Source organism: Cheilinus undulatus, linkage group 13, assembly GCF_018320785.1.
Source record: "Cheilinus undulatus linkage group 13, ASM1832078v1, whole genome shotgun sequence".
In the NCBI taxonomy this organism is placed as follows: domain Eukaryota; kingdom Metazoa; phylum Chordata; class Actinopteri; order Labriformes; family Labridae; genus Cheilinus; species Cheilinus undulatus.
In genome coordinates this window covers 16,020,627-16,034,690 of record NC_054877.1, presented here as the reverse complement: position 1 = coordinate 16,034,690, position 14,064 = coordinate 16,020,627, and the positions used below count along the sequence as shown (strand labels likewise).

General features: G+C 38.7%; 1 protein-coding gene across 1 annotated transcript; it reads left to right on the top strand.

Annotated features, from left to right (window-relative positions):
- Positions 1 to 1,179: 1,179 nt before the first annotated feature.
- On the top strand, positions 1,180 to 13,885 carry rabggtb (Rab geranylgeranyltransferase subunit beta). Its single transcript, XM_041803961.1, has 9 exons — positions 1,180 to 1,265; positions 1,614 to 1,721; positions 4,399 to 4,596; positions 5,054 to 5,159; positions 7,297 to 7,349; positions 7,440 to 7,550; positions 8,096 to 8,221; positions 9,931 to 10,080; positions 12,365 to 13,885. Exons 1-9 carry the CDS (start codon positions 1,263 to 1,265, stop codon positions 12,503 to 12,505), a joined length of 996 nt encoding a protein of 331 aa, XP_041659895.1. The 5' UTR covers positions 1,180 to 1,262; the 3' UTR covers positions 12,506 to 13,885.
- The last annotated feature ends 179 nt before the right edge of the window (positions 13,886 to 14,064 follow it).

The window sequence follows — 14,064 nt, the reverse complement described above, 5'->3', positions numbered from 1 at the left end:
AATGTTTCAGATCATCAAAAAAACTTTAATTTTAGTAAATAGAAAATGCATTTTTTTTTATTTTAATTTATCAAGAGAAAAGACTCATTCAAACCTACCTGGCCCTATGTGAAAGCAAATGCCATAAAACTTATAACTAGTTGTTCCAGCTTTGGAGGCAGTAACTTCTGGTAGTTGTGTTTACCGGCAATGAGTCTTTCACATCACTGTGGGGGAATGTTGGCCCACTCTTCTTTGCAGAATTGTTTTAATTCAGCCAAATTGGAGGGTTTTTGAGTATGACCGGCCTGTTTAAGGCCATACCACAGCTTCTCAAATAGATTCAAGTCCAGACTTTGACTAGGCCAGTCTAAAACCTTCATTCTGATTTTTATGCCATTCAGAGGCCCATTTTTGCCTAGTCGCTTTCTTTTTGCTGAATCATGAACACTGATCTTAACTGAAGCAAGTGAGGCCTTTAGGTCTTTCAGGTTGTTCTGGGTTCTTTTGTGACCTCTTGGATGAATCATTGATTCGCTCTTGGAGTAATTTTGGTAGGCTGACCACTCCTGGGGAGGTTCCCCACTCTTCCAAGTTTTCTCCATCTGTGGATAATGGCTCACACTGTAGTTGCTTGAGTCCCAAAGTCTTAGAAATGGACTGATAGATGTCATTGAACTTGCTTCTCATCTTTTTTTGATTTTCTATAGATTGTGGCATAATGTGTTGCTTTTAGAGATCATTAACCCACCTCACTTTGTCAGACAGATTCTGTTCAAGAGATTTCTTGATTCAGAAGGTCCGGCAGTAATCAGGCCTGGGTGTGAAATTGAACCCAGTTTTCCAATACATGTTAATCACAGTTAGTTCATCATTTAACAAGAAGGGTTTATTATTAAGGGTTGATTACTTTTTCCTCATAGGGCCAGGTAGGTTTGGATGGTGTTCTTTCCCTTAATAAATGAAATCATCATTTAAAAACTGCATTCTGTATTTACTCTGGTAATTTTTGTCCAGTTTTAAATCCTTTTTAATTATCTAAAACATTTAAGTATGACAATTTCGAAAAAAAAACAAAAGAACAAAAAAACAAAGAAATCAGGAAAGAGACAAATACTTTTTCCCGGCACTGTCTACATGCATGTGAAGGATTTAGCATGTAGTTAACACTCCAAAGCAAAAGGGGGCAGTCTTCACAGAAACAAACCAGCTGTAAAAGCTTTGAAGAAGAAGGATACCAGAACAAGCAGAAGAAGAATACTGATCATGCGAAAATATTTACAATGGTAAGTGCTTCTCTCTTACGCTTTGTCAGAGTTTGGTTCTAACGGTATAGCATAAAAATGTCAGCATCTCTCCGGCATTTTTAAAGTTAGAATAAATTTGATGCTAATCCGTGGAAAACAGCTACAATGCATGTAGCTAACATCCATGTTAGCATGTAGCTCGCTAATAGAACAACCTGTCAACAACTCATTAATAATGTAATTTTCCCGTCATTTAGCTTCATGATATGAGTACATTTAGTATTCAGCTTGATAATGAAATTATCTAAGTAATTTATCTAACATATTAATTCAGTTTAAGATAGGATTAGTGCCTTGCTTTGACTATTTTGACATGTCAACCTTCAGGGTACCCAAGTAAAAGATGTCATCATAAAGCCTGACGCTCCGAGCTCACTACTGCTGGACAAACATGCAGACTACATCGCTGCCTACGGCTCCAAGAAGGATGACTATGTGAGTAAATGAACATTTAAAGGATTTATAGCTATTGTTCACTACCCCGGGCACTTAGGTCCAATAACTTTTGTGTACTCTGTTTTCATTTGTTAGTCTACTTTAGGAAAGAAAACACAATGCAACAAAAGCCTACAACAGTATTCATGTTTAACTTTTGTCTCTATCCTGCTTTGTGACATCTAGTTTTTTAGTACCCACCAAATCCGGTTGTATCATGACAAAGAATCCTCCCATAAACATTAGTGTTCAGATTTTCAGTTCTTTGCGACTTTTTTTGATAATATACCCTACATGGAAGCCCATTTCAGCCACTTAGAAAAGAAAGAAAGATGAAAGTTGGGTTTAGAAAAAACTTACAGAGGACATATTTTACACTTCAAAGACAAGTTTATATTGTTCTCAGAGGTCCCAAAAACATGCCTGTGAAGTTTGTTCCTGAAAAATCACTCTGGTATTGTGTTTTTGCATGTCTAAAAAGCCCTCTGTTTCAGCCCTTCTCAGAATGAGCCGTTTCTGTGACTTTAAATGTTAATGTGCTGTCTGACTCCACCCCTCTCAGAAAGTGTATGTGGCAGTCCTGATGTTACAATGTTTAAGACACTTTTACCCAAAGTTAAGGACCTGAGAGGGATTTGAACAATCAGCCTCCTAGACCAAAGTCAGCAGGGTAACCCACTGAGCTATCCAGCATTTCAGCTGGCAGCTGAGAGGAAGATCAGAAGAGGAGGGTGGAACTTTCTTCCAAGAGCAGGAAAGGCCAACTGAACCTGGGGCGGATGTGTACTCCCCACATGAGGTCATGGGGGGAAAATCTGAGAACAGCTTGTTTCAGCACACATTTTCTGAAAGGTGGAGGAAAAGGGGGGGGGGAATTTCTCTGGTATTTGAGGAGATTGTGGACAGGTCAGGGGCACATATTTTTGTTAGAAAATCCTGAAAAAGTGATTTTTGCATAATATGTCCCCTTTAAGTCAAAATTATGAGATTGAATTCATAATTATGTGATTAATAAGCAGAAATCATGAGAAAGTTAGTCATGGTTATGAGATAAAAAGTAGAAATTGTGAGATAGAAAGTCAAAATTATGAGGCAGTAATTCATAATTATGAGTAAATTATGAGATAAAAAGTAAAAATTGACTTAAATCATTCCTGTGGCTTTCTATCTCACTATTTTGACTCTTAATCTGACACACATAACTTCCTCCAAATTCTGACTTCTCATCACATAATTAAGAAGACCTTCTATGTAATAATTTCGATTTCTTAAACCACAATTTTGACTTTTTATCTCATAATTTGGGCCTGATCTCCCAATTTTAACTTTCTACATTATAATTGAGACTTATTAACAATCTTTTGACTTACAGAAGATTTAAAAAAAATAATTACCTAACTTTTTTCCCTTTCTTAAGAGGCAGAAATGGGCTTCCATAGCTGTTTATGATGTTTAGTATGGATAACTACTGAATCTTTGAAAAAAAAACAAACAAACAAGACCTAGAGATAATTGGACATACTATAAATCATAAGCTGCCCCAAGCGAAAGAGATAGCTGAAATCTTCTGTTGGTTTAGCTGGATTACAGGCGATAACTTAGTTTAAGTTGCACACATATATTGGCTAACCCGACACACCAGATACATTTGTTTCACACGTCCATCTGGGAAAGCATCAATAGGAAACATTTGAGAAAAGGCAGGGGCTTTGAAAAAAACTCGGTGTGTGATTGGATGAACGTTCTGTCTGTCACATCTCTATGGGCCAATCAGAGCAACAAAACACGTGATGTAGCCGCTATCGAGCTGCGCGTGCGCAGCTACTGAGGAATAATGCAAAACATGGTGACTATAGACATGTAAGTACTCAACTTTTGTAGTTTTTGAATAGAAAACAACTCACTGCTGTTCTTTGTTCTTTTAATGAAGAAATGTCATGAAGTTCTGATAAAACTGGTGCTTTAGCAGCGTCCACACTAATCTCTTCCTCCAGAACTGCACCAGCTCTTGCTGCTGCTTGTTTACACCACGGCTCTGCTGCGCCTGAAAGTACTGCCCCTCGCTGATTGGTCCTGTCACTTTCTAACCGGGCCCAAACAGTTCAGATGGGAGCTTTGCAAGATGGATTTGCCAATGAAAAACAAGGAAACGGGCATATCTATCTGCTTTGCAAGGTTATATATTGGCTGCATTTCTAAAATGTTAGAAAGTTTACAGGGGTTGGCTCACAGCTATTGGTCACACAGTCGAGTGCCTAAGACTTCTATTTTTGTTGGAACAATACTGAAACAGATACCAAAATAGTTCGCATTTTATTTGTGTTTTAAAGTTTAAATTACAATTGTGATAACCCTAAATCACATGGCCTGTCTCTAGAGTCACTGTTTTTTTTCATTACAATATGAAACACAAGCAAACTTGAAATATCATTGGTACACAGCACTGAAGCTCTCACTCAGTCTGTTCTCTGTATTTTATCCTTTATTAAATGTTCACTGTTTTTTTTTTTTTTACTGTTTGACCCATAAAAAAATGACGTGAGTTTTACTTTATTAGGCATATTTTAAATATTTCTTCTCCCTTTACATGAAGTAAGCAGGTGTAAAACATTCCTGAGCTGTAGATTGTGCACGTCCTACTCACCTATTGTAAATGTTCTGTTTTTCGTCTGTCCAGGAGTACACGCTATCCGAGTACCTGAGGATGAGCGGTATCTACTGGGGTCTGACGGTGATGGATCTGATGGGGCAGCTGCCTCGAATGAACCGTCAGGAGATCATAGACTTCATCAAATCCTGTCAGCATGAATGTGGAGGCATCAGTGCCAGCATTGGACATGACCCCCACCTACTCTACACCCTCAGCGCCGTTCAGGTGACTCCCTAGACAGTCAGCAGAACATCTGTAAAATTGCCGGGCTTGTCTGTGCTTTCTCTTCATCTTTTACACAGGGAAATACAGTTTTTTCTAAATAAATGAAATATATGTAGAATATATTTTACTGTTTATTAGCCAGAAGTCAAATATAGCTTAAAATGAATGTTGTGCTCATTGTACCTTCTTAACATTTGACTGAATCTGTTCTTAATGTTGTTTTTTCCACTGTTCATGTGTGGTTGATGCTGTAAAATTTTCTGCATACTTCCTGTACTTCTAAATAATATCGAATGTCCTTGAAAAGACGTTACTACTTCAATATATTATGATTTTACTCAAGCAGATAATCAGTGTATGTTGGTTAGTTTGATCACTCTATAGCTCATATTTAGTCCTATATGGGCTTTTTGGTGTAGTTCTTTTGGGATCAGTAACTGTGAATTCTCGTCCTCAGATCCTGTGCTTGTATGACAGTGTGGATGCGATTGATATTGACAAAGTGGTGGAATACATTAAAGGCCTGCAGCAGGAAGATGGGTCATTTGCAGGTGACAAATGGGGTAAGCAAAATTTCCTTCAGATTGGTTTAATGTAGATAAACTTGGATACTTAGATTGATGACCTGCAAGTCTTTAAGAGTATTTAGTCTTTTAAGACAGGCAAGCGATGACATCTGGTGATTTTCAAAATCAGAGTAGCTCTTCAAAATCAATTAAGGTTTTAAGAAAATACAGATTCAATCAAATTTTGCAACATTATGTTTAACTATACAGCAATATTTAAAAAATATTTGTCAGATATCAACACCTAAGATCAAAATGTAATGGTAATAACAACAGCATTATGTCTTTATTTAAAAAGCTATTTTCTAGATTAATCTAAAATAGTGCTTCTCAAGATTGAGACAAAGCTCATAAAACAGAAAAAGCTAGCTGACAAATCAATCAAGCGAGGCACATCAAACTGGCAAAACCAAGAAATCAGCCACAAACAAAACAAAGTATGTTCTAAGAAGAGATTATAACATTTTCCACTGAGCCTTCTGGCCTGATATCCTTAAGCTGCTAGTTCTTATGCTTAGGTTCTCTAAACTGTTCACTTTGTGATTTTCTAAAATTTTAGACATGAATTATGAGTCACATGACTCACTTTGAAGTCAGGCCAACTTTCAGCCTGATTGTGCCGTCATGTAGTGAACAGGGAAACACAGAGGCTGAACATGGCCTCACCAGCTGCTCCCGACTGGTCGGACTGATTTCTGGCATGTTTAATAGTTTGGTCATATGACTGCACACACTCCCACAGTGAGAGCAGAACCACAAGCAGATTTTAAAACTTTGGGCTTTATTTTTTTGTGAACTGTTGGACAGCATCTTCAAGTCCCTGCAAAATGAAATCCAAAATATGTATCTTAAAACACCCCATATATTGAAATAACATGCTGTAAACATGTGAAAACAATATTTAGGTACGGCTGAATTTTGGACTTAGATTGTTAGAAAGTTTTTCACCTCTTTCCTGGCTTGGTTTAATTTGGGCAGGGAAAATATGGCAAATATCACCATATCACCAGTCGCTATGGGGCATTACCCCGCCCCCTAACGCTACAAACGATATGAAATCACCGAGCAGTTCTCTCAGTACAGTCTTTTGTTGGCTGATGTGACTGCTTTCATTGAAAGTTAACAGCAAACTACATGCTATGTTTTTGTTAACTGTGAGGTAAATTTCCAAAATCTATCAGCCACTGTGGCCTACTGGTCATTAAAAGCACCGTAACAGAGATTTATGCCGGAAAACAGTAAATTTAATGCCTAACGTCTGTCTCTCTGCTCTGACACAGAGCCAGACAGCTGTGCTCTGATCAAAAGCATGAAAACAAATGTTTAAGTTTCATAAACTTTATTGGATACAGATCTTCTTTTCAGCAATAATCAAAAAACCCATTGAAAAATCCCATAGGTTCGACACTGAGGGATCCCATACGACGCTAACTTTCAGGTTTGCCTACAAAATTACATCACAACTGCACCACTCTGTTTCTCATGAGTGGCTTCAGCTCATTCATTTGACACACCCACACCATCCTAGAGCAGATTTTAATTCATCTTTTTTTGTTTTTGAAGCTTAATTTTATAAACTTAGAGATGTTTTTTCATAACTGAAATTTGTCCTGGTGGTTCATAACACAGTGGCCTGTCATAAAACAAACCTAAAATAATGACTTTTTATATAGAGTTCACATCTTTCACAGTCCATCCCAACTTCACTTGCACAGTGTCAGTTCTCGGCTCGTACACAGCCTTCAGACTTCACAGTGTGAGCACAGAAGTCATGTGTGATGGTTGTGCATCATAAATGATACAGTTGTTCAGTTTGACCTGACTCTTCCCCATATTTGTTAAAAGGTTTGTTTGAAATTGGCCTGAAAAATATTTCAAAAAACAATTCTCAAACATACCAGGAGCCAATGACAGGAGGCTGAAATTGATGTAGTGGGGTCACTTGAAAGTCTGGTATCTGAGTTCTGTGCAGGCAGTGTTACAGCGTTGGATGCTAGAGTTAGAAGTGCTCTGATATTGTTTATTTTCCTTGCTAATACTTTTTTCAGTACTTCAATTAGAGAAGCAAGTTGTTAAAAGTATGGCAGCATAAATGCATAAATGTGATGCTATTTTAACAAAGTTTTCTTTGCAGGAGAAATTGATACAAGATTTTCCTTCTGTGCTGTTGCTACACTAGCATTACTGGTACGCTGATTTCTTTACTCACACAGTACTCAGTCATTGTCTTATACTTGAGGGTTTAAAGATGACTCTTTTTCCGCTCCTCTTTTAAAGGGAAAGATGGACACAATAAATGTTGACAAAGCTGTCGAGTTCGTTCTGTCCTGTATGAACTTTGATGGAGGTTTTGGTTGTAGACCTGGTTCAGAGTCCCACGCTGGTCAGGTGAGTTCACTGATTTAAAATGACAACTGCTCTGGAATATTCACCTTTGCAATATGATACAGTACGGTACACTTTATTGTCCCCATAGGGAAATTTATCTTTGCCTGCAAGTGCTACACATTTTTCAGCCTCTAGAGTAGAATCAATGAATACAAGCAACAGAAACGCAGCCCATGAATGTAAAGAGACAAGCACACACCAGTGCAAACAGTAAAAAACAAGGGCATATGTTGTTATATATAACTTGTATGATCTTTTTTCAAAAATAGCAGCAATATTTTGCTCTGAAACGAAATGTCAGCATGAAGAATTCAGGAGGTAACATTTTGACATCAAATCTATCAGACGGTTAAATTATTGTTTACACTTTCTCCTGGGAGAGTCTGACTCATAACTGAGCCTGTCGCTCCTCCATGCTGACAATGAAATGTTCTCACTCCTGAAGGTGGCAGTTATTACATTTTCACTCCTCTTAAGCAGTGGCATGTGTTAAAATGTGCCCTCCTCAATAAATTCCCAACTGTCCTCTCCGTTCTCTCTGTCAGATTTACTGCTGCACAGGCTTCTTGTCACTCACCGGTCAGCTGCACCAGGTAAACGCCGACTTGCTGGGCTGGTGGCTCTGTGAGAGGCAGCTGCCCTCTGGAGGTCTCAACGGACGACCAGAGAAGGTTTGTGCTTTCACAGAAGTCGTGCTCCACAATGTTTCTGTTTTACCGCTAACAGTTTTTCCTGCTGCTTTAAGAAAATCTAATTTAACATTAATAAAGATGTCTGAACAGACCAGCTAGTTGCTAATAAGTGAGTGCATTAATATTCACCCCCTTTAAAGTGACTGACATAATTTAACAGAGGTCCAACCAGTTGGTGCTAGTAGTCTGACAACTAATGAAATGTGGATCACCTGAGTGCAGTGAATGTGTCTCAGTGTAAAGACACCCATATCTGGAAGGTCCAGCCACTGGTTAATCAGTATTCCTGGCTACCATTACACCATGAAGACAAAAGTACACTCCAAGCAACTCAGAGAAATGGCTATTAAAAAGTACAAATTCAGGGGATGGATACAAACATTTCCAAGGCACTGAGTTCAGTTAAATCAACCATCAATACATGAAAGTTATATGGCACATGTGTAAATCTGCCTAGATCAGGCCATCCTCACAAACTGAGTGACCGTGCAAGAAGGAGACTAGTGAGAGAGGCCTCCAAGACACCTATGACTACTCTGAAGGAGTTACAAGCTTCAGCAGCTGAGATGAGAGTCTCTGCATAAATAACTGTTGGGCGGGTTCTTCATCAGTCAAAGCTTTATGGGAGAGTGGCAAAGAGAAAGACACAGCTGAAGAAAACTTGGATTTTGTATTGTCTACAGTTTGTCAAAAGGCATGTGGGAGACTTCATAGTTAAGTGCAAGAAAGATCTTTGGTCTGACATCACATCACCCCTATCCTCGCTTCCCTCCACTGGCTTCCTGTTACTTTTAGAATTGATTTCAAGATTTTACTGATCACTTTTAAAGCTTGTATATGTCTAGCACCAGGTTACATTTCTGAAATGGCATTTCTTGTTGCTTGCTTGAGAGAAGATTTATTTTCCAGTAAGACAATGACCCGAAGCATAGAGCGAAAACTACACCGAGATGACAACAAGGTAAATTTTCTGGATTGGCTGAGTAAAAGCCCAGACCTCAATCCAGTAGAGAGTTTGTGGCTGGACTTGAAAAGGGCTGTTCACACTTGATACCCATGCAAGCTGACAGAGTTTGAGCAGTTTTGCAAAGAAGAATGAAGTAAAATTTCAGTGTCCAGATGTGTAAGACTGATTGAGACCTATCCACACAGAATCAGTGCTGAGCTTTGACCTAGAAGCTGAACAGTAGAAAAACAAAGTGTCAAAGAGTAGCAGTGTAGCATGATGTTGTCGTCTGCCTTAGGATATCCTTACAAGGTACAGGTACAAGAATCCTTATGAAATGTACAGATCTGGGTGCTATGTGGCAATAATTGATAGTTTTCTTTGTGTAACTGGGAAATTTTAAATTCTATTGCATAAAATTCTTTGGGCAAACTTTCTAGCAGCTGAGTATTTTTTTTGGTCAGAGAAAGTGGCAAAAAAATAGCCTAGAGCCTTGAAACATTGCAAAATATCTTGTTGTGCATATGCTTTTATTCTATTCATATATCTATTTTCAATATTTCTTCATTATTTATTGTGTATGAGCAAGTGCAATAGTCATATTTCTCCCAAGGGTCACAGCAGATCAAGTATTGAAGTTCTGACTGTTAGATAAATGACAACAAAAAAACTATTTTATCCAACAGCATCCATAAATGAGTAGCAGCATTGACATGGCTCTTGTTGTCTTTGTCTCACTCAGCTTCCAGATGTTTGCTATTCGTGGTGGGTTTTGGCGTCGCTGAAAATCATTGGCAGGATCCACTGGATCGACAAGGCTAAGCTGCGGACGTTTATTCTAGCCTGTCAGGACGAGGAGACGGGAGGTTTTGCAGACAGACCAGGAGACATGGTGAGCTATCAAACATTTCTCACTTCAGGAACATTTCCTATCCTGTTAGCCTGACAGCACCTCAGAGATCCTATCAAGTGTCTCTGTCACATTAGCTAGTGAAAGGTATCCAGGTAAGTTCATGTTGCTAAAGATAGGAAAAAATGAAGAAGAGAAGTTTAAAACTGTTAGAAATACTTTTTGGTACATGTTCCCAAATCAAACTTAAAAGAGGATTAATTTGGCAGTTAAAAATGCAGATTTTGTTTCAGTTTAGCTTCCTTGGCCTTTTCTATGACATGATTTTTCTTCTATGCATTGACTATTAACTCTGAAAGAAACCTTATCAAAACCTAAGCTCAGAGGAAGAAGCTGAGCCAGAGTGAAGCATCTGAGCTGCCAGCTCACTGAATGTTCCAAACACTGATTTCTTTTTCTTTTTTTAACATGAAACTGTTTTGACAACTCTGGCTGTCATTTCAGTCTCTGCTATTAAAGCTCTGTTCTTGTTTGCAGCCATCTTGTTTCCCCAAAATCTGGTTTTATTGCTCTAAAAAGTACTTGCCAGGTCTAGCAATCATAGATCCATGGTGAAACGCAGCCATGCTTTTTGTGTGGGATACTTAATTGGGACGGTGAAGAAGAATGAAGAAATGTATTTTTCTTTTAAATGAACTGAATGTAAAATTCTGCCACCAGGGGGCTCTCAACCAAAACAATAACACAATATGAGGAGTACAGACCAGAGGCCTGTACTACGAAGCTGGATTTTCTCTTATCGAGATAACTTCAGGATGAACCCTGGATTTTCTGTACGACAACACTGGTTCACTTCTTACAGGGATAAATCACCGCGGTACCTTATGCTGAATGGCTAACCTGCTCCAGAGCAGGTTATGTTCTGGATACAAGATCAGGGAGTATAAAAGCACTGCCTCCTGACCAATCAGTTCTCTTGGAAAATGGCCTGCCCATTCTTAGAAAATCCTGTAGACGTTGGTGCACGGATCGTGAGAAGAGTGCTTGGGAGAGAAAGAATATTTAGGGATAGATGATAGATAAATTCTGGTGATTTCATCCATACAACAGAGACAGTGTGGAGAAATAAAGCCTTGTCACTCGCCGCTTTGATGTATGTTTTTATATTTGATCTTCACTTACTCCGAAGTCCTTTTTGCTCCACTAGGGTTGCATCTGAAATAATGGGGTTCATAACAATAATAATTTCTGCATAACTGCAGAAACATGGATTAACGCACAGCTACTTGTGCTGTCACGGTGAGGAATTAATATTACAACACAAAATTCGCTGAGGAAGCTCTGCCCCAAACATCTGTGCTGTAATAAAGTGAAACTGAGTGATCAGAGTACAGTCTGTTTATATTGTCCTATGAATTAATGTTGTATAATCTGACAAATTTACGCATTAACAGAGTCGGCAATTTTCTGCCAGCATTCCTTCCTGGCTTTTGCTGCAGCGACAGTGCTGCTTCTGGCCTGGATGATTGCTTTAAATTCCTCATAATTTTTAAGAAGGACTGTTCCTCCATTGAGAAATACAGTTGGAAGAAAAAGTATGTGAACCCTTTGGGATTTCTTGGATTTATGCATAAATTGGTCATAAAACGTGTTCTGATCTTCATCTAAGTCACAACAATAGACAAACACAGTCTGCTTAAACTAATACCGCACAAAAAATGACATGTTTTCATGTTTTTATTGAACAAAACATGTAAACATTCACAGTGCAGGATGGAAAAATAATGTGAACCCCAAGGCTAATGACTGGTTGAGGTCTTCCCAAAGGGTTCACATACTTTTTCTTGCAACTGTATGCTGCTCTGCAGGGTTCCTCCATGTTTGCGACTGGTCAGACGCCGCCAACACCACCCCTTTTATGTGAGTGCGCACTGATCCAGATTGGAAAACCCTGGGTGCAGTTTCCGATTTGATAACGAGCTTTGTCGAGCAGATGATCTGGATTGCGAATGTCTTGAAAAGTCAATCCAGCTAGTGGAGAAATATCCCTGGCGTGTTAATCCAGCTTCGTTACACAGGCCTCTGCACTGCCCGGCACTGCCGTTTTCTTTGTTTTGAATTGAGGACTCTGTTTAATAAAAACTGCACTTCATAAGAAATAATTACTAAACAGCAAACCATGTTGTATTTCCATTCATAAATTTCCCATAATGACGGAAAAAAGCAGCGATTTAAGGTGAAGCTCAACTCTCCAAGTGTTAGTGTTTCATTACAGCCACAGTTATAATCAGAGCTTTTCTCCCACTCTGCATCTTCTCCTCTGCAGGTGGATCCTTTCCACACTCTGTTTGGAATAGCTGGCCTCTCTCTCCTCGGAGACGAACAGATAAAGCCAGTGAATCCTGTCCTGTGCATGCCTGAGGACGTCCTGCAGAGGGTCAACCTGCAGCCAGACCTCCTCAGTTAACCCAGTGACACCCATCAAAACCTCGCACAGACACTCAGACACACAACACTGTCCCTCAGTCACACAGCTGGATGCCGGGAGCAGAGAGAGAGCCACCATGTGTTCGTGTCAGCTGACTGACCTGCTTCTATCTGCTCACTACAGAAAAATAGTCACATCTCTGTGTCCGGTTCCTCTCAGCCTCCTTTGTTTAAACCATCAACCTGGTATTTTTACTAGGATCTTGTTGATGTTTCTATAAGAAAACAGTTTATGAAAGAAGAGCTGTTTCAAAGTAATATCACTGTTACTTAAGCCCAGAAATTATTACACAACCTGACAGCTTTTTGAAAAGGCATCTTGGTAAATGTTTAACTGATATCAGTTGTTGCCACTTTAGTTTTTCCACTAGCTACAAAGGTTACTACCATTATTATTCAGAGCTGGAAACAGAGGCACTGATTGGCTCATTTTTGTTGCTTGAATGATTGAACACCTGATTTGAGTTATTTAAGATTAGACCTGATTAACGCCAGACGAGTATAATAAAATTAACTCTTTCTCTTTGTTGTTTTATGTTGACTATTGATCAGTCAAAAGATCGTCATTCCAACAGGCCTCACAAATGGAGACGAAGCGTTTTAAATGAAGCCTTTAGAAGTAAAACAAAGTCAGTTTGAAGTGCACGGTGATATTTTTTACGGGAGGCTGAGTTAGGGGAAGAGGAAGATGAGATACAATATTTTTGCATGACATGCAGACAGAAACTCATCAGAGTAATGTTTAGTGTAAAGTACTGTATATTTAACACTTTATCCACAGTCTGAGCTTCACTAATTGAAACCCATGTTACTCAGTCCAGTGTTGTGATGGAGCTGTGAGCAGAGAGGTGTCACTCACCTGCACTGTGTGTAAATAATGACTTCTGTCCTGTCTTAAATGTGAGACTGGATTCTCACATTTTTTTACATCCATACATTCTGTTAAAACTCTCTTTATTTACTTTTCTGTCTACATTAACCAGCTCTTTTGTTGTCGCCCATCCTAATGCGATGTTTATCTTTTGTTTAGACTTTTCAATGTTCACATTGTTACAGAAGAGGAAATATATATATCCCATGTCCAATCTATTCAGGCACAGATGCATTATAGGATGTTTTAATGCCAGATACATTCATTGCCATTTCTCAGCTTAAAGCCTGTATTCTGATCAGAGGGTTTGAATCTCGGCTGAATGTGCTGCTTTGAAGTTTCCTAATCAACGTGAAATTGAAAAGGCCTTGTCTTTGTGTTTTTGAGCAGATCTAATGCAGAAAGCTGACCACGGATGCACATCTGTTTGTGTTTAAAAGTTTAACTTATTTGTTTTGTTGTCAATAAATGTTTCTCTTCTACTGTGAATCAAGTCAGTGTTCATTTTAAATCACTGATGAGATAAAGGACGAGGAAGATTCTCTAAAACACAACATAACATAGTAGACCTAGCTATTAGGATTTTGCTAAGAGCTTTTCTTTTTTTTAATGGCCAAGGTTGAAAATCTGCTGACAAAAAGTAAAAAGCGAGAAGGATTTTGTGCTTT

Coding starts and splice junctions, on each gene's coding strand:
- rabggtb (XM_041803961.1), top strand. Junction 5,160..7,296: donor ATTTGCAGGTGACAAATGGG/GTAAGCAAAATT, acceptor TTTTCTTTGCAG/GAGAAATTGATACAAGATTT. Junction 7,350..7,439: donor TTGCTACACTAGCATTACTG/GTACGCTGATTT, acceptor CCTCTTTTAAAG/GGAAAGATGGACACAATAAA.